Source organism: Sceloporus occidentalis, unplaced genomic scaffold, assembly GCF_023333645.1.
Source record: "Sceloporus occidentalis isolate IW3139 unplaced genomic scaffold, rSceOcc1.0.p SCAF_122, whole genome shotgun sequence".
Classification (NCBI taxonomy): Eukaryota; Metazoa; Chordata; class Lepidosauria; order Squamata; family Phrynosomatidae; genus Sceloporus; species Sceloporus occidentalis.
The window spans coordinates 248,276-271,243 of NW_028317102.1; the positions used below are offsets into that span (position 1 = coordinate 248,276).

The 22,968-nt window shown below is 42.3% G+C and overlaps 2 protein-coding genes across 2 annotated transcripts; both read right to left on the bottom strand.

The window, feature by feature from the left end:
• Positions 1-1,678: 1,678 nt before the first annotated feature.
• LOC149282126 (aldo-keto reductase family 1 member A1) lies at positions 1,679-6,679 on the bottom strand. Its single transcript, XM_089498561.1, has 8 exons — positions 6,590-6,679; positions 4,136-4,255; positions 3,747-3,898; positions 3,354-3,549; positions 2,949-3,148; positions 2,467-2,539; positions 2,204-2,290; positions 1,679-1,744 (listed from the first exon to the last, which is right to left on the bottom strand). The coding sequence occupies exons 1-8, from the start codon at positions 6,677-6,679 to the stop codon at positions 1,679-1,681; spliced, it is 984 nt and encodes a 327-aa protein (XP_089354687.1).
• Positions 6,680-16,759: 10,080 nt separating this feature from the next.
• LOC149282127 (peroxiredoxin-1-like) lies at positions 16,760-19,434 on the bottom strand. Its single transcript, XM_089498548.1, has 5 exons — positions 19,329-19,434; positions 18,580-18,733; positions 18,263-18,385; positions 17,531-17,661; positions 16,760-16,845 (listed from the first exon to the last, which is right to left on the bottom strand). Exons 1-5 carry the CDS (start codon positions 19,432-19,434, stop codon positions 16,760-16,762), a joined length of 600 nt encoding a protein of 199 aa, XP_089354674.1.
• Positions 19,435-22,968: the final 3,534 nt, after the last annotated feature.

Genomic DNA, 22,968 nt, shown 5'->3' on the forward strand with positions numbered 1-22,968 from the left:
CTAACTGGCCGTTTATTGACGTGTCGGATGATAAGTGGCCCCCTTGTGGTGACATCATGTATTACAATGTGTGGGACAAGTAGTAGTAGTAGTAGATACCTGCAGTAGATGAACGGTGGAAGTAGCAAAGGCAGTAAAGGAATTGAAGGAAGCTGGGGATTTCACTCTGTGTATTAGTGCCTCAGGACTGGACCCTGAGCGTTGGGGGTTTTAGAGCAGTTTATAGGCATAATATGTTACAGGACTCGCCGTTATCGCGCACACGTCTATTTTATTTAGATTTGAAGCAATCGATTTCTAAGATTGTTGCCCCGGATCACACAAACAGGTCGTGGCACCCCTAAAGAATTTAATGGGGACCCCTCTCCCAAAATATAGCTATTATCAGTAACAAAATACCTTTTCCGGAATATTCTAGTTTTAATGTTTTCAGGCAGCTGCATACAACTCATACAATCTACTAGACAACCCCCCCCCCCGACTCCTTATCATACTGCCTGTGGGGAACAATAGAATGACTCAGTCTTAATCACCACACTGGACACTAATGAGGTTGGTTCCTCTATAGACTTTCATTAGCATTGACATAAAGCATCAGCTCAAAAAAAATAGCTAAAAGCAGGTTTTTGTCACCGACATTACTGTATATACTGGGGGGTTATTACTGTATACAGCGCTGGGGGTTATTACTGTATACAGCGCTGGGGGTTATTACTGTATACAGCGCTGGGGGTTATATTACTGTATACAGCGCTGGGGGGTTATATTACTGTATACAGCGCTGGGGGTTATATTACTGTATACAGCACTGGGGGGTGTTATTACTGTATACATATATCCCCTTTATACTCGGGGGCCAGGAAGAGGTTGATCTGATGAACATATTTTGGTTCCGCAGGTTACATCGAGTTCCACATTTAGTCACCAGAATAAGATGCACTTTAGACGGGATTTATAGATTCAAAAAGTTTTTTTCTACAACATTCTTGTTTTCTCCCAAGGTTGTGTTTTTTTCTTTCCTTTTTTTCCTTTTAAACCTAAATTACCAGGTTCTACGGGTTTATACCCTTATTGTAATAACATTATAGAATCTGCCCGAATTCTATAAATGTATATATAAATAAAACGGTGGAAAAAGGCAGAATTTTGCAAAATAACGAAGCTATAGCCAAACGCTCAATTCCCATTGACACATTTGCAATATTCACACGGCTGGTGTATAATATACCTGTAATCATGTATATAATATAATATATATATATAATATAGATACACACTGTATATTATAATTATAATGTATATATATATCCTTGAAATCACAAAGCTATTTTCAAAGACAAAAGCAGCAATATTTTCATTTTCTCCTAAAGGATACTTTTTAGATGTTGGGAAAGGGGCTATAAATGTCTGAAACCCACTTATATTCGATATAGTTGGAACCGTATGGCATCAAAGTGTTTCATATTGTAATGTCAGCGTTGCTGGATTGGTTGTATCCTAAATAATTTACAGTTGCGTTTTTATTTCTTTATAATAAAAAAAAAACCCACAAAAAAAAAAAAAAAAAGCACAATCACCCCAGCAAAGAGTTTATTGGCTTGACAGTACTAAGATAACAAAAAAAACCCCTCTGCATTATAAAAAGAAATGTACTGCACAGAATAATAATCGCGTCTATTTAGTACGGATCGTTGAATGGATAAAAGGGGTGCCCGGCGTCTCTGGCAACAGACTTTCCGCTCACCTACGAGAGAAACAAAGATCTTTAACATATTTGGTTTTAAAGCGAGGAGCCACGTTAAGGGAAGAGAAGATCTTGGGGCAAAAGTAGCAACAATTTAACCTAACATATATATTTTACACATTATATTATATATATATAATATATCTTATAAGTGAAATGCGTTGGGTTATCTGCAATCGGCGCCAAAAACCCTGAATTCAATATCAAGCTTTAACCGTAACTGTATTTTATAACAATTGTTTCTGTTTCAGTAATAAATTGTAACTTTGAACTTATACATTGTATAGAAATCCTACTTGTTTTTGGCGCTACCGTCTACTACAAACTACTGTAAAACATAGGGCTTAGGAAACGTTCCCATCCGTTTGCATTCTACTTATTCTATCCCTGTATGTCTTATACATGTCTTATGTCTTAGAATGTTTTATGCAGTTTATCACGTCGCGACCATTTGCTTACGGTGATCAGCGGAATGATATATCTCCAGTTCTTGTTCAGAGCTCCTATTTCCTTCATCTCTTCTTCGCTCAGAGAGAAATCAAACACCTACGCAGCGGATACAAACGAGGTTTAGATCTTGGATTTTTCGGAACTTGCTTATTTGCGGGTTATTGCGAAATACAGATACAATATAGCTTATTATTTGGCAGTTAATAAGGAAGCAATTCACCAGCAGGTCCCTGCCGGGACGTCCGCTCGCTCCCCGAATCTTAAGCGCTTACCTGAAGGTTCTGTAGAATCCGGGAAGGGGTGACACTTTTTGGAATGGTGACGACGTTCCGCTGGACCTGCCACCTAGTACATGAAACGATGTTTGAATAAGAACACAGACGCGTTCACCTAATATGCTGTCGGACCCAACGATAGACGTTTACAGCCATGTGTGATCCGTGTTACATTTCACAAACTCCTACAATGCGGTTTATAGGAATCTCACACGAAACAAACGTGATGATTTGTGGCGGCAGATCAGACATAGTCGGCCCGTCTAGTCGTCCATTTCTCCTGCTGTAAAGACTCAGACTCGTCTTAGATTCAGGAGCCGTATGTCTATCCCATGTATTAAGCTCCAGCCACATCTGGTCAAGAACCCGAGCTTCTAAGTCCTATCCTAGTTGTATGAATGATCTCCATGGCACCATATAATGAAATAACTGGAGTTCCACCTGACCTTACACAGCCATTTATTGCTTGGCCAACCTACCGAAGCAGGATCTGCGCCTCCGATTTGCCGTATTTCTTTGCCATTGAGAGAACGCCGGGTTCTTCCAGCAGAACGGGGTCTTCGGGTTTTCTCCAGCTTCTGTCGGGTGATCCCAGGGGGCTGTACCCGGTAAATACCAGGCCGTTTGCGTGGCAATGGGCTATCAGTTCATTCTGTGCGAGATACGGGTGACACTCTGCCTGCGCGAGGAGAGGATAATATATATATACACAGCGTACTGACGAGGGTTATTCACAGAGAATCTGAATTAGGGTTCGGGAAAAAAAAAAAAAAAAGCTACAGACCAGGAATGCCAAAGTTATTTATCCCCAAGTTCCCTTCTCTGTATAAAATACGATGGACGTAAAAAATATAAATATCTATACATTTTGAGGATTTTCCAACCTGAAGCACAGCCGGCTTTACAGCAGCAACGCTAAGGATATCGTCCATCTGCCGCTTGTTAAAGTTGGACAGACCGATGGCCTTCGTCAAGCCTTTCTCCACCAGTTTCTCCATCGCCTTCCAGGTGTCCTTGTAATCCGTTAGGTCGTACTGCACGGATCCGTCAGGATTTTGTGGGAAGGTGCTATCTCCTCTCCTAAAACAAGCATGATATTTATTATAAAAAGGGGCGCTAGAACCCCCCAAAAAGGTTCTCTCTTAATTGTCCTACACCGGCTTCAGTGTCAGCCCCCCCCCCCCCAACTTGAAGAAAATAAACTATATTTTAACAAACACAATGGAATGTTTTAATAAATAAAATAACAGGGTTGATTTTGATGAAAGAAAACGTACTTGAAGGCGTACGGCCAGTGCATGAGATACAGGTCCAGGTAATCCAGCTGGAGATCCAGAAGAGTCTTCCTTAAAGCTCCCTCCACATCGTCAGGATGGTGTTTATTATTCCATAGTTTGGAGGTAACAAATATTTCTTCTCTTCTCAAGCCCTTGAAAACAATTACATAATACACAGATTTTATATTTCTAGCTTTTTAGCACAATAAAACAAAACAAGATAAAAATGAACCATACTTTTATCTGCAGTCAAGTTTAATCTTGGCCTCGTCGGTGGGTTTTAAAAATTAGTGCAAAATACCTTTGTTTCTATTTTAGTGTAAAAAAAAACCGATAACCCCAAATTATTCTGACAGTAATGTCATGTTTCATGTAACAATGAATTTTACCTTTTCTGGTCCGGTGCTTTCTTTGATGGCTTGGCCCACTTCGGTTTCATTGCCGTAAACAGATGCGCAGTCAATGTGCCGATACCCGACGCTGAGGGCGGATTTCACGGCGTCCCTCACCTGCCAGGAGAGGGCGGTATACAGGTTCAGAACGCTGAGAGACAAGAAATGAATGCCTTTTGCCCAGATAGCTGGGGTCAGTCCCTTGCAGAATACGGAGTTGGCGGGATGGTGGACAACACTTAAGGCTGCGAATAATCACTCAGTCAATAGATACGAAATTATTTAACGGCAAAAAGTTAAGATGTGTGGTTTACTACTACCCTGACGAAGGCCCTGTGTGGCTGAAACGTTGGCAAACTAAATAAATACTGCATTTTTTCTATATATTTAATCTTCGGTGTGCATGGTATTGAGGTTTCCCATATATGACCCTTTAGTTTGTTTTTTATTGCTGTGCACCACCATATCTTCATCAGGATTTCCCCACTGAGACTGAGTGGAAGTTTGCAAGCGCTATGAATAGTGACCACTAGAGGGCGCTGTTATCACCTTCTGTATTTAGACAGCTGTATATTGGCTATAGGCAAGTGCTGTGTATTATGCATATTATATTATTATTATTATTATTATTATATAGCGCCAAATTCCGTAGCGCTGTACAATGGGTAGACAGGACACAAGTAGTATGTAACAAATTGATTTACAGAGACAACAGGCGAGGAGGGCCTGGCTCAATCTAGAGGGATTTAGGGTGTATTACACAATAGGTAAACCCATCATACTGCCTTATGGTATAGAATAAGTCTCAGTTTGATAAGAACTTAACATTAATCAATAGAGCAATAAAAAAAGTCTTTAAAAAAAACCTCTTTACAGTTATATCGGAAAGTGGGGCATAAAACCAGTAATGCCGACATCTGTTAATAAACATTAATAGGTAAAAAAACCTTCATAAAGAGGCTAGATAGATAGGAGACGAAGCTTTACACTGAATACGGGCCGATCCTAACAAATTCAAGTAAGTTTGATCCTCGGAGGCATCCTGAAGAATGTTACTTACAGACAGGGTTTACCCCCGATGTTGTAATATTATCGTAATGCTATGTCTCTGTTTTCTAAAAGCATGGAATTATTGGTATACATTACGGAATAAGCCCCCGATTTTAACAGAACAGAGAATACTGGAACAGGGAGTAAGATTCTTAAGGCTGTGTTGCCGGGTAATCCATTCTCCTTCTACACTTAGGGTACCGGATGACCCCTTAGGGGATGCTCCTCCGACCTGCTGTATATTTACATTACAACAGCGCAGGGGGGGGGGAATACAAATTTCTGGCTTTTATGTATTCTGGGAAAAGTCTGCCACAACCCCCCCCCCCCCATTTATGATTAATTGTGATTTTCTATTCCTCATTCACGGCACTTTTATTCTAACTTCATTTTCGCTTTGAAGACCCGATGCCGGTTTCAAGGGTCTGATAATAGGATCCGCCAGCTGCAGATGCAGGATCTATTCAGGATTCTGCGCATGGACACGAGGGAACGGACGCTTACTGCGTTCATAGAGCTCAAAGGCCTCTTTTTCAGATGGCGTTAATCTATTCACCTGACTAGCGTTACCTGCGGGTTTCTGAATTAAAGATCTATAGAAGTAAAAGTGGTTTCTTCTGGAATATTCCACTGCTTACTATACCATGAAACATTTAACTTCATAAAAGGGATTTAACAAAGATAGAGATCATAAACTAAAAGTACATGGCCAGGGGCTTAGATGGAACGCAAGGACATTTTACTTTACTGAGAGGGTGGTAGATAAGTGGAGCAGTCTCCAAGCAGAAGTGGTAGATTATATTATATATAATTACATTATCTATAATCCTTGGTGCTCGTTGGGACGCGGCGGCGTGATGAGAGAGGACGGTTATTATAAAGGGGCCGCTCTAATATTCACGTATTTTCTGTGTGGTTTAAATGCAAATCATTCTGCTTTTGAAGAGCCTCTTCTGAGCGGCAGCTTCACAGAGCGGGGGTCTATTCGGCAAAATAATTGGATATATTCACGTTCGCAACAATAGAACCTAAAGTGGAAACATATTTCCTGCCCTGGCGTTAATATACAATCAAGAATCATTACCATACGGAAAAAGACTACAGCTCTGGTCACCCTCAGCCATCCAGCCTGAAACCAACATTTCAAATGGCCAAAGGGAGGGGCACGTTCTGTTAATGGGGTGCAGTTAGTGGGGTTTACTGATACTTTTTGTAACTGCTTTCATATGAAACCAAAAAAAGGTAATTACACTTCTACCAACCAAGCATTTTGAACTCAGAGGGACTGTCTTGTCAAATGCGGGACACTTGGGAGGTATGGCATGGCATATTCATATATTTCCAAATGTAAATGTACGGACTTTTCGTCACCTAGGATAGCCCCCGAGACCCCGCGCTTACCTGACCCGGGGCACTCTTCCAGGTACCCAGACCAACGAGGGGCATTTTCTGCCCGGTGTTTAAGGTCACACATTGAACGGCGGTGGCCATGTCTGCTCTGCACTGTGGGGAGGAAAAAGTGTGATTGGTTATTATTATGATCATTTTAATCCTAACAGCCGTTAAGGAACGACGTCACTCCATCGACACGGATTCGGATTCGTTATAAACAGTTTATATAAACTTTCATTCAGATCAGCCAGGGATCTGATCCCGAGTCCGGCGACAGCAGCCTTCTCAATACAGCATCCAGAATTTCATATTTTTATTCCGTTAACGGGTTTGTATCGACCAATTAAGTATGTAAACGATTTCACATTATTCCCACCTTGGCTTTACATACAGAAACGGAGTCAGACAGCAGATCGGCCCCATTTGGCCCCCTTCTAGGCGCCTGTTTCTCCTGCTGTAAATCAGTCGTTGGTCTCGTCTTAGATTCAGGAGCCGTATGTCTATCCCATACATGTTTAATACTCTCACTGTATTACCCTCTACCACTTCTGCTGGGAGCCTGTCCCACTTATCTACCACCCTCAGTAAAACGCCTTTATGCAACAGCTAGGGCTTAGATTATGGTAAAGAACTGACCTATGAGCCCAGCTGCGTGTGTTAGCCACAAAGTGACTTGGGGCACGGTATTTATTTCCCTGGCAGCAGCTCCGGAGTACAGTCAGCTACTGGGAGGATGCCAGAGTAATCACAAGTGCTAACCATTACATAAAACCAGGCTTCAACTCTGGAGCTGCAGCTTCTGCTGAAGGGAAGTGCCTTTTTTTCCCCCACCTAGAGGTAAATAATGCCGCTTTCCCCATTCCTTCAATCACTTGGGAGGAATGGAGGAAAAGGCTGCCCTCGTGCGCGGACGCTCTGGTCCGTGGCCGAAGGGCTCTGAAGACACAGAAGCCGTCGATGGAGAAGGTTGGGAAAGAATGAGAAATTTCAGAGCTTTTGCCTTCGTTTTAACTTTGATTTTACGGTCAGTCGCAGAAATTAACAAAATTTATTAAAATCTGAATGCACAAGTCTAATACTCCTGACAGATAAAAGAACCACAAGCATTCAAGCTAGTATATACACTATATAGACACACACACACACACACACACACACACGTATACACCATGCAAAAGAACTGTACGACAAACATAAATGCTTTGGCTGCGCATGTTCTTTTCTGAAACCTCTACCCTCATACCCTGAGGCTTTAGACAGCCGCGGTCCGGTGCGGTTTCACTTCCCGGCGGCGCGCACGCGATGCTGTATAATCAGACGCGGCGGAACGTAAAGATATTATTAGGTTGAATACTGTGCGGCCGTAACCCTTTAACGCTTTCACACCCGATACACCAAACCGGGATTATCCAATCAATTTCCTGCCCTGAAGTCTCGTCGCTTACAGACGCTGCTTGAACCAATCAGGAACTGAATAAATAATAATAATAATATTTATTGCTTTATATAGCGCCATCATATGCTGCAACGGTGTACTTTAGTTAAAAAACTACATAAATACAGGCCCATCGACAAATATCTAAAAGTTATTTCTTCGTATTTACCTTCAGCAGTTGGTTTTTGTGCCACTTTTGGCTGCTTGAAGCCACCAATCCGCATACCTGGGAACTTCTTGGCTCCCTCTACCTGAAGGCTACCCTTGCAGGACGGGGCCTGGACCGCCCACTGACGCTGATGGGCGGTCCCTGACATTGCGGGAAACACCCCCATCAAAAAGGGGAAATGGGTAGGGAGTGGGGCGAGTCATGGGGGGGATTCTGCAGAACCCCCATAATGTATTTGCTCCTTTAACCCCCCCCAGCTAGTCAGTGCGCAGAACTTGTTTTTGGCCAAATAAATTGGTCCTCATTTGACCTTCTGCGTCACCAAACCCCATGTTGAATTTGTTGACGTGGAGATCAGGTTTCCGCCGGCTTCCTTGACAAAGAAGACAAGTCACTACAAGATATATTTTATAATCCTGAATGGGAGTGGAAGATAATGGGAAGGAATAACCGCCCCCCCATCCCATTCTCCTGCTTGCCAAGGTATACTTATACTTACCGCCAGCTAGCTTTAGGTTGGGTGAGAGTCCCACCAACAGGACCCCCCCCCCCCCGAGCAAAAAAACACTTACATTGGTTTCCATGGGAGCGCTTTCCTGCCACGATTGGCTTCTTCGAGCACCCAAAACCGCGACAGGGGCGCTGCACCGCCTTAAAGATACCATGCGTGATGCCGCCAGGACTAGCCGCCAACGTCATGGGGGGCACACCCTTTTTAAAGGCGGGAAATGGGTGGGGAGTGGGGCGTGTCAGGAGCCTGCCCCCGCAACCCGGGGGATTCAGTTGTCTACCCAGAGAAGTCGCGCTTCTCCCAGAGACTCGGGGTCAAACCCTCGGAGATCCCGGACATGCGCTCAAGCACTTCCATAGACTGCTTTACATTATGGTTTTAAAGAGACATTTTAGAAACTTTACCCACCTCCGATCGTTACCTGCTGCCCGTTATCTCATACCGGCGGTATTTTTTTATATATATATATTTTTTTTTACAAAACACTAAATATTACAAGTTTGCAAACATTTTTGTAAAGGTAAACTTATTCCCCCCCCCGTTAAGCATTAAATATGCATTTTGCTGCCTCTTTTAGGTGTATATTTAAAATCTTCTGTAATAAAATCCATATCTGTTATATTTTTACTTCCAGCTCCAAACCCCCCGAGGCAAAACATTTCAAGTTTGAAAGAAGAAGGAAAAAATCGTTTTGCTCGGTTTGGGAACAGTGAAGTTTTATGCCCGTCTTGGCAGCGCTCCCGAAATTCTTGCGTTTGTTTGGATTAAACGTTTCTGTCTTGATCCCGTTAGGCTGTTATCCCATGAAGTAATTATCAGGTGCGGGCGGATTCCGGGAAATTTTAGTCCTTTTTCATGAATTTGCCGCGTCACGCAGGATCAGCCGCCCGCGCAGTACGGCCGGGTGGAAACGATTCGGGTTATTTTGCGATAAAATCTCCATTCATGCATATTAGGCATTTTAACTCCTTCTAGCTCTGCCCAAACACACGCCGACTCCTTATCATACTGCCTTCTAATAAACCGTAGAGTGCCTCAGTCTTAATCACCAGCTGGACACCCTGACTAAGCAAAGTCCATGGAGGAATGGACTATGTTAGCATTGCCGTAAAGCATCAGCTCAGTGCGGTGTTTGAGCCGGGAAAGTCACCCAAAATATCACATGACTGACAGCAATGGCCGCCTCCAGGTCTGCAGATAAAGGGAGTTTGTTGGAGCAAAATGAGATAAAAAAAGCCAGGTTTTTGTTAATGCCGAGACACGTTACCCTATAGCAAGGGTGTCCAACCTGTGGCCCTCCAGCTGCTGCAGGACTACATATCCCATACTCCTCTGCCAGCCCCTGAAAGAACATTATGGGAGGGCCGCAGGTTGGACGCCCCTGCTGTATAGAGCGTGGGGGGGGGGCTTCCTCTTTAATCTAACTTTGTGACTCCAATATAAATGCGTCCCACCCTAATTATAATACATAGAGACCCTCATTTACACATATTCTGTCGTTTAGGAAACCGATCGGCCCCGTTTCCCGCAGCTATAGTTTAGATATGAATAACATTTAATAACAAAATATGTTTTTGTGCCCATAATGAACTTTTTTTGATAGGAGGGATTTGTCATCGTTGTTCGCAGTCAATGATTTCCAAAAACACTTTAGGATTCCGCACAATCATCACTTAATAACTAAAAACATGTAAAAGAGAGTAAAACGTGTAATGATTAACGTTACCCAATCCCATCGGAATTTGTTTCCCAATACCTAGCATTTTTATAATTTTGCCCCCCCCCCCACGAGGAGGTTTCTGTAAATAAATTATAGATATTATGGTATATTTGGTATTTTCAAAACGCTCAAGTGGGGGTTATTCACTAAACGGCGAACTGAACTCAATCAACGAGATGAAGAGTTTAAGTATATATTAACGCACTGGCCCTTTAAATTAACTCCAAGGGGCAGGAATCTGTTATATGATGCGCTACGCGTTACATCTCGTTGACCTATTGTACAGCGCCGCAGAATATGATGGCGCTATATACAGTATATAGTAATAATAATAAACTTTATTTTTAATTATTACACAAGCTACCCTTAATTTTCATATAAGGGTGGTTGGTGTAAAAAAAATATATAGCACCATCATATTCTGCAGTGTTGTACAGTGGGGCAACGAGACATAACGAGTAGTGTATATATAAACTGCCCCACGTCTGCGAGATTCCATCTTGGCTGACCTACTGCTTGCTATTTAGTGAATAAATCCCCAAATTAGGACAGGATACATCCAAAAGGATATTTAAAAAATAAATATATATAACATTAATCCGTAACATAATGATCAGGCTTCGGCGTAGCCGAGTCGCTATTGGATTCTACCCGTTATACATTTTGAATAAAAGGAACATGCGCGGTTTAACCGAAGCCAGTAGTAAGAAAGGACCAGTCATTAGCATGGAGTAAACAGCCTCTGATGTTTTACACCCTTTGGCAGAGGCTATATTCCAACGTAACCCTTTACACACCGGAGCTAACTTATGTAACGGATACAGCAAAGGACGGTCGACGCAATAATTATTATTAATACTATAAATTATTTTATACGGTGTGATGGTTTCCCCAAGGCGTTAACCCTGTAAGTACCAGTGATGTTAGAGTTTTGTCATATTGAGCAATAAAGAAAGCCGGAGGGTCTGCCCTGCTCATCGCTGGCCACATAATTGCATGACATGAGCCACTAAAGAGTTTCTGCAGCAGCCGCGGTCTAATTCAACCTGCAGCTTTGCAGCTCTGAAGACACGGGGACCGAAACGCCATCCTTCCTGAAAGGCGCAGAACAAATACAATACCCTATTTAAAAAGGTCTAGTAGGTGCACGAGGGGCCCGCCGATGAACCATTACACAGATTATCTGTTATTATGTATCAGAGATTACGCAGTAATCTGACAGTAACAAGAAACACATGGGAACTCCACCAAATTAACATTATAACGCGACCCTCAGCTCGTAACTTTCTCTCCACCATAACCAAGGAGCCCCGACATCCCAGTAACAAAGTAACTGCCGGGTTATGGGGGGGGGGGGGGGGGGGGGGGGGGTACTACTGCCTGCCCAGATCTCCTGCAGGCAGCTACGTGACGCAGGGAACTGTCTCCCCCTCATATCTCTCTCTGTCTGTCTCAGGGGTCCGCACCAGCATTGCGCATGGTGGACCTTTACTGGGGTCTGCGATGGACAATTTAATGATGTTCTATGGACCTTCACAAACCCTGCCTATCCCTGCGCCTGCCTGCCTGTTGCTTGCTTGCTTGCTTGCTTGCTTTCCTTACAGTAAAGGAGGCTGTTCTTCTCCCCAGCCTCGCACAGGACCTCAGGAGACCAAGGACCCTCATAACTGAAATCAGCAACTCCCAGAACACCCAGCGACAGGAGGAGGAGGATCACAACACCCTCTAACTCACCCTATTTATGGCAATCAGTCAGGCTGCGCAGGCTTCTGATTCCGCCTCTCGCTCTGAGGGCGCCTGCCGCTGGGCACGGTCGTTTTGTGGGGCTTTGCGGAGGGAGTGGAGAGGGCAGGTCCCGCGCCTCGCAGGCACATAATGTGTAACGTTGTAACCAGATCTCATCCTGCCCGTCAGCTTATTCAGGAAACAGGGACTGGATTTTAACTCTTTGTATTATTTGTTTTTGCGGCTGTCATGCTGAGAGCAGCAAAAAAAAAAGTGCTTGTTAATCACTGGCAGTCAAAGGGTTAAGTTGCGAACAATAGGGAGAGATCAGAGGGCACTTCTGCAAAAAGGATCCCTGCGTGACCAGCGGACAAAATGTTCCACCCTGTTGTGTTTTTGTATCAGATCAGGGGAACGGCGTTAATTAGGGATCTGTTAACTAAATCCAGGGTTGATGATTCATCGTAATCTGGACCAGGTGAACGTGGACTAAACACAGAATTTGGCCCGTCTACTCTGCATGTTATTTCTAATATAAAGACTCAGACTTTGGTCTCGTCTTAGATTCAGGAGCCATACGCCTATCCCGTGCATGTTTAAATCCTCTTGCTGTATTAAGCCTCTACCACTTCTGCTGGGAGGCTGCTCCATTTATCTACCTCCCCACCGTGTGGCCATTTAAAGGGACAATCCAGCCATACATACGACAGCCAAACAAGTCATCTTACATTTCTGTGGAGTTCTCTTGCAAATACATGGGGGGGGGGATTCTGCAGAGGGCCGTACGCATTTGCCCCTTTTACCACCCACCAGCTATTTGCACCCATTGTACAGCGCTACAGAATTTGATGGCGCTATATAAAACAATAAATAATAATAATAATAATTTGCGGTGCTGATGTGTCCGGCCAAATAAAGCTCTCCCATTCACTTTATTAAGAATGCTTTTCTGCTGCTACAACCAATGAATAGCGGTGCAAAAGGGAGACCATAGAAGTTGTGTTGCACTGCCGCTTCCCCTAAAGATACTGTATGTATATATATATATATATATATACATACATACAGTAAACTGTTAGCGCTATATAAATAAAAGATGATACATATATATATATATATGTGTCTAGCTATATACGTTTATATACATATATGTAGCTATAATGTATGGGTTTGTCGGTTCTAGTTTTGAATGTATGGACAGCAAGAAGCTGTGCTTGAGTTGTTGGTGCTGTATAAAGAAAAGATAAAATAATAATAATATATATCAAAAATCCCTCCTTTTGGGTATCCTATAGGACCAGCTCTTTTGACTTTCTGCTCTAGGGATTATTACTCCCTGTGAAAGCTTCTCTCCCCATGGCTGAGTTGCTGATGGATGTTGATTGGTTCAGGCAGCCTTCAGACCGGGACTTGAGATGGGAGGAAACTGGGTGGATAATACTGTTAGTTCTACCTGGGCGAGATACATAAGTTATTCTATACACGGTGAACGTATATTTGAATACAGCTCAGTCAGTGCTATATAATGGTGTAGAGTATAGACCGTGGGCAGAGATAATATTAATGCTTGCAGGGTATTTGATGTCTCAAATCTATACAGAAATAAAAAAAAAAACCCCAATGCAAAAAATATTATTGAAAAAACATTACTTTTATTTGGATAAAGTATTAGAGAATATAATGTATTTCCATGGATTTAGATCGGGATATCAGTATCGCGTGCACATAAAGCATCAGACAGACGGTCTGCACCGGGGGCCGGGGCAGATGCCCTGCAGGGGGTATGTGAAATGGTGCACACTGATGGGCAATAGATGTCTTGGTAGAAATAAAATCTGCCTCCTGACTGCTATAATACCCCGGGGAAGGCAACATGTTACTGCATGCGCAACAAGCAACATAACATCGTTATCCGCCGACAACCCTCTCATTAGGGCTTTCTCCGAGTCCTGTAACGTTTCACACTTAAGATTAATTGCTGTAAAGTGAGGATGCTGAATACGCCAGATAGACCGACGCTTGGCGTTAATGAGACATATCACCCGCTGTCACGGTATACAGGCCATGTATTCGCAAAACCTGCATTATGTTATCATGGGAATCCATACTTCCCAAGTGTCCCTACTTAAGAGGACCAGACCCTCTTTGGGACTCTTTTTCTAGGAGGTCAGAATGTCTGCTGGGTATGAGGGTCTCTCAGGGTTCTACAGGCCTAAAAAGCCACAGAAATCTGTATAGGAACATCAGCGCTTGCCTTTACCGAGTAAGTTTTGGCGGGTTTAACCCGGGGGTTGGACACCAACATTGCTCAAGGTGGATATTTAATGAGGTTTGTGGACCGAGGACAATCTAATGATGTTCTATGGGCCTTCACAATCCTTGTCACGGATACTGGTATCCTTGTATCAACACTTTGCCTATCCTTGGTTTAACCTGGGATGGAGTCAGATTCAGGTTTGGATCAGGGGAGGAATAATATATGTAACACCATTATTGAGTGCACTCCTAAATCCGATGTCTCCCTTTAGAGAGTGGTCTTCAGGGCCGGCGTTGCCTATATGTCTTGATGGCCATCATGTCCTCGATCTCTCCTTGCTGAACGTTGCCATCTTGGTTCCTCTGGTAGTAAGGCTGGTAAGAGGACCAGCATAGATCTAGGACAGGGACACATGAACCACAGAAACTGCAAAATATTCCGGGACAACAATAAAAAGAAAATTGTGTTATAGTTATTATGACTGCAATCCCCCCAAGTCTCTAAATACTGGGCTACAATTACTGTAGTGCCATAAAATATATCAAACGTCCATGTCATGCCAAAATTTAGCAGTTTCCCTTTAATCTTTATGTCACGTGTGCTGAAATTAAGGTAAGAAAGATAAAAAAAAACAGATGCCTTTTAAATGAGAAAAAAGGAAATTAAATTCCCATTTTTATCTGATGGGGGTTTAGGTTGAATGGAGGCCTGGTGTCCACCGGACTGTTCTGATAACCCATAAAATGTGACTCTTATAAGAATTCTGATGTTATCGACGTTCCATCTCACATTCTCCATTAAAGGCCAACATCTGCTTACTGGTTTTATCTTCGCGGCTCTGATAATGCACAGACCTCATAAGAACATTTCCCATTGGGGCATAATCTTTACGCGTGCGTGACCTATGTGCCTTTTACACATTTTTTAAAAAAAAAATGTATTTTCCATCATTGATCAAGGACCCTTCATTAACATTCACATGTACAAAGATCCGCGCCTAGCTTGTTTTTACTAAATTAATTATTTTCCTTTTTGTGATAAAAAACCTGTTGTTTAGTGTTTAAAGGGAAAATTATTCTTGCGGCCCGCAGTAATGCAGTCCTACAGTTAATGTGGCGCACGTATTCTTTATAGTAAAATGTATTCGGGGTGAGCGCTGATAGGAACAACTAGACAGTAGGAGTATAAAAAGTCAATTAAATAATCAATATTTAACAGAATTCTTTCAATAAAAAGGAATCAAATACATCAAAAATTCCTAACGCGTTTCGCCAACACTGGCTTCTTCACAGGTGAATATGTGTAGTTGCAGCATAAAATAACCGTTGTTTTAGTGACTTTGCTAATCAAGGAGCGGAAAGAACTCCGATCAATAATATTCAGGTGTTATACATTTTTTTAAACGTGTATAAGATGTGGATCCATGAGCTGTAAGTAGTGACGGCGCAGCGTGCCTTTACGGGATCATGTGGAGGCTTGTTCAGAAACAGAGATAGCTCACAAAGTCACCAAGATGGAAGAGAAATATTTATATATAAATATATACTCTAGATTGTAAGCTCCTCTGAGCAGGGCCCTCCTCACCTGTTGTCTCTGTTAGTCAATTTGTTATGTTACATACTACTTATGTCCTGTCTACCCATTGTACAGCGCTACAGAATTTGATGGCGCTATATAAAACAATAAATAATAATAATATACTGTATAAAATAAAAAAGGACACCAATGAGTACCAATGACCATGGGTTGGTGATACAGACTCACTATAGTTAAACTCCGATATGTACACCGTGTATCTGCAGGAACCACCACGCGTGATCTACTCACCACTGCAGGTCAGCGGTGCCAAGAAGCTCTGGATTTAACCAACATCACAACCTCCCAGTAAGGCAAGGTCTCATTGGTAGACACTTAGCGCGGATTTTCATTGTTATGAGAAGCCAAGTTAAAAACCAGCTTAAAGAGCACCAAATAGAAAAAGCATTTTTTTTTCCAGGAATTTATTTTGTGTACTGCGTTCTAAGGAGTTTACATTCATGACAAAAAATATAAATAAAAGTATATAAATAAATACATCCCTGATAATAATCAGTACAAAACATGATAACGTAGCTAAGGTTGTGAGGAACGTTACTACACACAGAGGAGTCTTTGCTTAGACAACCTGTTTTAGTAGCAAACAACAGTCTGGGAGAAGAGACAAATAAAACTCTCATGCAATGCACATCTCTCGGCTACACACACAGCGTTACCATCTCCTAACAGAACCCGTATCTGCAGAGATAAAACGGTTTACTAACCCCCCCCCCCATAACACGAGACAAGGGCCGCGTCTCGCTAGGACTGCAGGCATTTTCGACCTTTACTTTTGCTTGGAGAAGTACTCTCTGCTTTTCTGGACGTCGGGTTTGATGGCGTCATTTCCCGGTTTCCAGCCGGCGGGGCAGACTGGAAGAAAGAGCAGATAATTACCAATGATTCTGATATATCTGATATATACACATATTATGTGTTTGGACACGTTGCTGCCCCTCTGCTGCAGATGATACACCAAGTTTTATAGATTTCAGAGCAGCAAATCCCCCAGCTGAATGGGGAGCATTCTTACCATCTGAGCCAACATGAGTACCCACCCAGGGGTGATCACAGGATTAGTCGTGTGGGGTGAAGTAGTTCTTTGATGCCCAGCCACTCAAACTTCTCCCTCCTCTCCCTCACACCACCCCTAGTTTCAGCATTGACACTCTAACACCATACACACATTCTTAAAACCATATGCTTACACACACACTCATGCTAACACCATACACTATCATACACAGACCCAATAACATTATATGATGACACACACGCATGCTAACACCAGACAGTAACACCAGACGGCATACAGTCACATATGCTAACACCATACATTCTCATGCACTAACACACAATCATTTAGACACCATACACATACATACACAATCTCTCCCATCATCATCATCATCATCAGTACAGCTTTCCTTTTCACTTTAACCTTGTGCTGAGCCCTGTCTTCACTGCAGCTTGCACTCTTTACCCTACAGCGGGGTCACGTAATGTTATTGGGGCCCCTGGGTGCACGTCACCTGCCTTAGTGCTCCTCTGTGCCTACCTTCTCCGTATTTGTCTGTGTGCTGGAACGCCTGCACGAGCCGAAGAGTCTCATCTACCGAGCGGCCGACAGGCAGATCATTAATGGTGATCTGGCGCAGGATTCCTTTCTGATCAATGATAAAGAGACCTCTGCAACAAAGCAAAAAGACAGAAGCATTATTAAACAAAATGATTCAAACAAAGTATTTTCGGAATTCATGGAAAGTTGAGCCCTGCATACTAATTTTATAAACTAAATTGGAACCAGCTATGGCTCTTATTGCTCCTATTACTCCGTATTACCCAGAGCTGATCATACGTGTATCAAAGGCAACAATGTCATTAGGTAGATCTTCTCATTCTATGAAGTGATGGAATACATTGAAGATACAATACAAGAAGGATAAGGAAGAGTTGGCTATCTTTAATTATATTTATTGTAGAATAACAATTAACACAGAATAAAGAAAACTCTGTAGTTAATAAAATCCTACTTAAAAGCGAAAGTATAATATGTTTCCATGAAAGATAATATAACGAAGCACATGTGCAACCAAACCGAGTTCTCCTCAACCCAAGGTCCTCCAGACTGGATGTTCCATACAGATCTCCAAAGACTTATCAGTCTCACTTACATTGTCTGAGCTGAGGGATCCTGATGGATAGTAATTAATTAACAAAAAAACCCAACATAATAAATATGTAAAACCATAATAAATGGAAAAGGTCATCGCTGCAACCTCACAGTTACCTGTAGGAGATCCCTTCATCCTCCTTGAGGACACCATAATCCTGAGAGATGGTGCGCAGGGTATCGGCCACCAGAGGGATTTTCATGGCGCCCAGACCACCTTCTTTACGTGGAGTGTTGATCCTATAAGGGATAAAATGCACATTTTTGGAAAATAACACTATTCTCATATAGCGGATCCTGATCTAAAGTTTAGTTGCTGTTACAGTTCTATCTCCGTGCTGTCCAGGGTGGGCCGTACCAATCGTGATTGAAAAAGGATTCAGATCAAGAACTACTATGTCAAAAAATAAAAATCCAGCGTCGATAAGACGTACCAAGCTAAGTGACAGAAGTGAGAATCCACGGAGGCGCCGATCACTTCGCAGTTCAGCTTCCTAAACTCCTCGACCCGGTCGCTAAAAGAGATGATCTCGGTCGGGCAGACAAATGTGAAGTCCAAGGGGTAGAAGAAGAACACAACGTACTTTCCTATAGATTGAAATAAAATACTGTATGGGTCTATACAGAAAATGAAATTATTTATTATTAAATACTGTCATAACTGCCCAATTTTGAACGATAATTGACTACAATTATTATCTTTTATACACACCGAGCTTCTTACAGTCCATACATTCAAAGGGTCTAAAATACAATTAGAGCCGAGAGACCAAGATGGATCCATACATTAGGTAAAGAGAGCCTGGCTCGCAAGCTTACAATCTATAAGCGATAGAAACATTTAAACACTTAAAGGGACTTAAGAAAGTACAGGAGGGAATTTATTTTAAAGGAGGAGAAATGTTAGAACTAGAAACCATTATTCGAAAACTAGAGGGTCAGAGGCTTAGATGGAATGTAAGCACGTTTTACTTTACAGAGAGGGTAGTAGATAAGTGGAAAAGCTTCCCAGCAGAAGTGGTAGAGGGTGATACAGTGAGGGGATTTAAACATGTATGGGATAGACATACGGCTCCTGAATCGAAGACGAGACCAACGACTGATTAAGATCTTTACAGCAGGGAAAACGGTCCGAATGGATCTGGTCTGCTGGAAAATTCTAGGGGATGACAAAAATACCGACCTCTGTAGTCGGAGAGCTTCAGATCCTTGAACTGTCCGTCGGGCATCACGGCATTGGCTGTGAAGTCAGGCGCAAGCTTCCCGATTTTTGCATTTCCGGCAGACATTGTATCTGGAATTAAGACAAGCAAACAAAAAAATAAATACATTGTTATTATGGATTATGTACCATATATATGGTATGAAAATTAGGACCTGTTGAGCTTTGTATTTTTTTCATGAAAACACAAAATAACTCATCTTTTTCTTTCTCTTACTACTAAAAAGGAACTGGATATTTGGAAAAAGTTACGCAGTTTGATTTTTTGATTATTACCAAAAATAGAGATTTAGAGAAATATTGTAATTCATATGAACACACAAATTTTAAGTTTTTTAAAGACATAACCTGATGATTTGGGAGTGGGGTTTCAGATAGACTCAAAATGAAATAACCCCCCTTGTGCCCCCCCAGCATACGGCCTGATACAGCGCAGGTGGGATGAGCAGTCCATAGCGCATGCAGTGTGGGGAGATGGGGTGGTATTAGGGGGGTTTCCACTTACACAGCTCTGGGTACTCCGAGACGGCTCCGAATCAGTACAGGAGGCGGGAGGAGAAGATCTCAGCCTTGGAAGGGCTATATATGCGGCAAATATCGCGAGCACCGCCTGCTGCCCTCCCCCAATCCTTACAGAAGCGTCTCTCCGTCATCCTGTGCCCTCCCTTCCCCCGTCAGGGCTGCAGGGAGTTGGGGGGTCAGGACTGCGGTGGCCCTCCATGTTATGAATTGGACCAATTGCTATCTTGCCGCTGTGTGGCTTTATTATTATTATTATTTTTTTTATTATTAGTATCTTTTATTTATATAGCGCCAACAATTTACGTGTTACAGATGTGTGCATGTTTTACACGTGTGCTGATTTTATAACGCACCCTTAAGCATACATTTTCTTTAAGTATCTCTGTTTAAAGGGTCCAGCTGGTCACCCCTTCCATGTAGGCACTTCCCTTTTTTAACAGTATCTTCAGAGCATTTCCCCCCCCATTTATAATTAAGGTACAATAGAAGGCTTGGAATCAGAGGCCATGAGGGCAGCTTTTTCTTTTTTTTTTTGTGAATCCACCAAAAAAAACTTTTTATATTACTTCTAAACAATCCCTCTTTGTGAAAACAAATGGAAAACAGAAAAAAACACCCCCAAAACTGTGAATATTAGTGTTGTTTATTTTAGAGTAAACAGCGCCACCTGCTGGAGATAAAGAAGTCAGAGCGTTATACTCTGGTGTAGAAATTGCACCGAGACTTTACCAGGAACATGCGTCTCTTGCCAGATATTTATTTATCATCGGCAATAAAATTAAAAAAAAATATTTTTCTAGACTCTGATAGCAAAATGTGAGTTAAGTGATACACTGAGCCCATGACCTATAGCTGCCAACAGTCACGCCAACCAGGTTCTCGCCTGTGCCATAAATCACAGGATTGCTGGAAGATGTGCGTGTGCAACCACTGTGTACATAAAATAGACAAGGACTCCATATAATTCATAGCTAAGTCAGCGAGCAAACATTTTTCATATTATGTATGCATCATGCAGGGTAAACTCTTCCCTTCTTGTTGTTTACTCAACCTCAAATTTGAGATGCTTGGTCAAGAATCCAATATCCTGGGAGACTCGAGTGCAATCTAGAAAAAGGACCTAACTCCATGGTGGTCTCTTTGGAGGAGCTCATGATAAGCCTCTTCGTGAATGCCGCGACGATGATAGTTTTGGATGGTCTCTACGACATTGCCCTTAAGGTGTCTCTCTATACCTGCCCTTGGATACTTTGTCCATAATCTGGCCAAGATTGACTTTGGTTGAAGGTCCATTGAAGAACGTCACTTGAAGAACTTCCATGCATTTGATCATTCTGTCTGACCTTGGTAAAAATAATAATAATAACACTGCAAACATGGAGAATATATAGACAATTATTTTATATTTATTTGGAGGGCAGTGAAAGGAACAGCAGTCAATGTAACACAATATATTGTACACATTTATTGTATAAAACCTGGAAAAGTCTATGGTGCTATTTACAGCCAAGTGGCATTTGGTGATTTTTGGTCCATGAGCTACATAAGGGGGCTACACTAGTTCATAGGATTTAATATCCCTTTAACCCATTTGGCACTTCATTCATCTTAAAACAGAGAAAACGAAACCTGGAGGAGACAGGTAACCAGCGTGTTAATGTCCCAGGAGTTACAAGTTCCAGGTGGTGGTTAAGTACGTCTGGTTGGAGATGCCGTTGGTGGTTTGGTTGACGCCGGTCAAGCTGAGGGTTAGGTTGAGATGTGGCCAGAAATCCTCGTTCTGATATAATGGAGGAGACAGCTGCACATAATCCCGAGATATCTGGAGCATTTCGGTGGAAAGGGCCTCTTCCCCTAAAATTTCCAGGCACGACGGCTGAAGGGCTTCCTCCATTGGCTTCTCGTAAAGCACCGAGTTTGGCTAGTGTCACAAAACACCAGAATCAGTGACATGTACGATATTATGATATGTAATAAAGTGGAATCAGTCCTTTAATAGTCCATCACAAAGAATCTATTATAGTAACCCACTATTGGTGACAACCAAAGGTTGTCGTTACAAAAAAACCCAACTTCTATAGAGGTAAAGATGGTAATTTTGTGTTCAAGCAGCGTTTTCGGCTGTGACAGTAAGGGAAGAGAGACATGGATCACTGGAGGGTCAAATCAGGTGCAAATCAGGAGCTGAAATTAGCTATTGTCCAGCACCGTTCTACCGGAAAATAATTTATTTTGGCCAAAATAATTGCAGTGGGTTACCTGATACTGTTTCTGAATCTCCATTAAGAACGTGTCCAGTACGCGGTGTAGATTGGGCAGAGGCGGCCACAATTTGTCCTTTAATTTCCTGTAACCCAAATAACACATTCAGTAAAGTTGTGATCTGACTCTACGATTTACTACCCATTAAAACAATTAAAAACCTAACACCCGACCACCGTCATCCTGGGTGATGCCCGGGTACCAGACCTATAAATACTCCCACAAACAAAGTGATGCAACCTGCCGTAGTCCAACAACATTTCTGATGCCGCATCGTTCTATAGAAGAGACCTCGTACTTCTTGAAAACCTATGTGACCTCCTCTTGATCTTTGACAATAATCCTAGAATGTGCTTAAGGAGTGTTCGACTTAAACTAATGGTACTATGTGTCGCCTAAAAGCGGGGACGTCTTTACCCCTCCAGATCCCAAAAGGAAGAATGTCCATTAAAGGGATTTTCTTACCCACAGGCAGAGCGGAAGATGCAGTAAATACAGACGGCAGAACCAGGGACTAGTAATGAAACAGCGGCAATAATGCTGACCATCCAGCCTGAAAAGAAAAAATAGTTAATCCTCAATATAACGAAGATCCATCTCTGTTACATTTTATCCCCTGTGTCTGTTCTAACATTGCTGAAATATCTACACAATTATTAATAATGACCATCATAAGAACTCAATGTGACTTTTGTCCACTTCTCTGCTACAAACTACAAAACTCACTCAATGGCTTTGCTTTGACCGAGTTTTAATACAGAAGCCAAGGAGGTGAATGCTATAGGCTGATCTGTATAAGAAGATACTGTTTAATAGA

What these genes read in the sequence shown, in the direction of transcription:
- LOC149282126 (XM_089498561.1), bottom strand. Translation starts at nt 6,679, where the DNA reads ATGGCCACCGCCGTTCAATGTGTGACCTTAAACACCGGGCAGAAAATG. An exon ending in GGAAGAGTGCCCCGGGTCAG is followed by an intron (nt 4,256 to 6,589) that starts GTAAGCGCGGGG and finishes CTCTCCTGGCAG; the next exon opens with GTGAGGGACGCCGTGAAATC. An exon ending in GAGGCGCAGATCCTGCTTCG is followed by an intron (nt 2,540 to 2,948) that starts GTAGGTTGGCCA and finishes TTCATGTACTAG; the next exon opens with GTGGCAGGTCCAGCGGAACG.
- LOC149282127 (XM_089498548.1), bottom strand. Translation starts at nt 19,434, where the DNA reads ATGTCTGCCGGAAATGCAAAAATCGGGAAGCTTGCGCCTGACTTCACA. An exon ending in CACTTCTGTCACTTAGCTTG is followed by an intron (nt 18,386 to 18,579) that starts GTACGTCTTATC and finishes TATCCCTTATAG; the next exon opens with GATCAACACTCCACGTAAAG. An exon ending in GATGAAGGGATCTCCTACAG is followed by an intron (nt 17,662 to 18,262) that starts GTAACTGTGAGG and finishes GCTTTGTTGCAG; the next exon opens with AGGTCTCTTTATCATTGATC.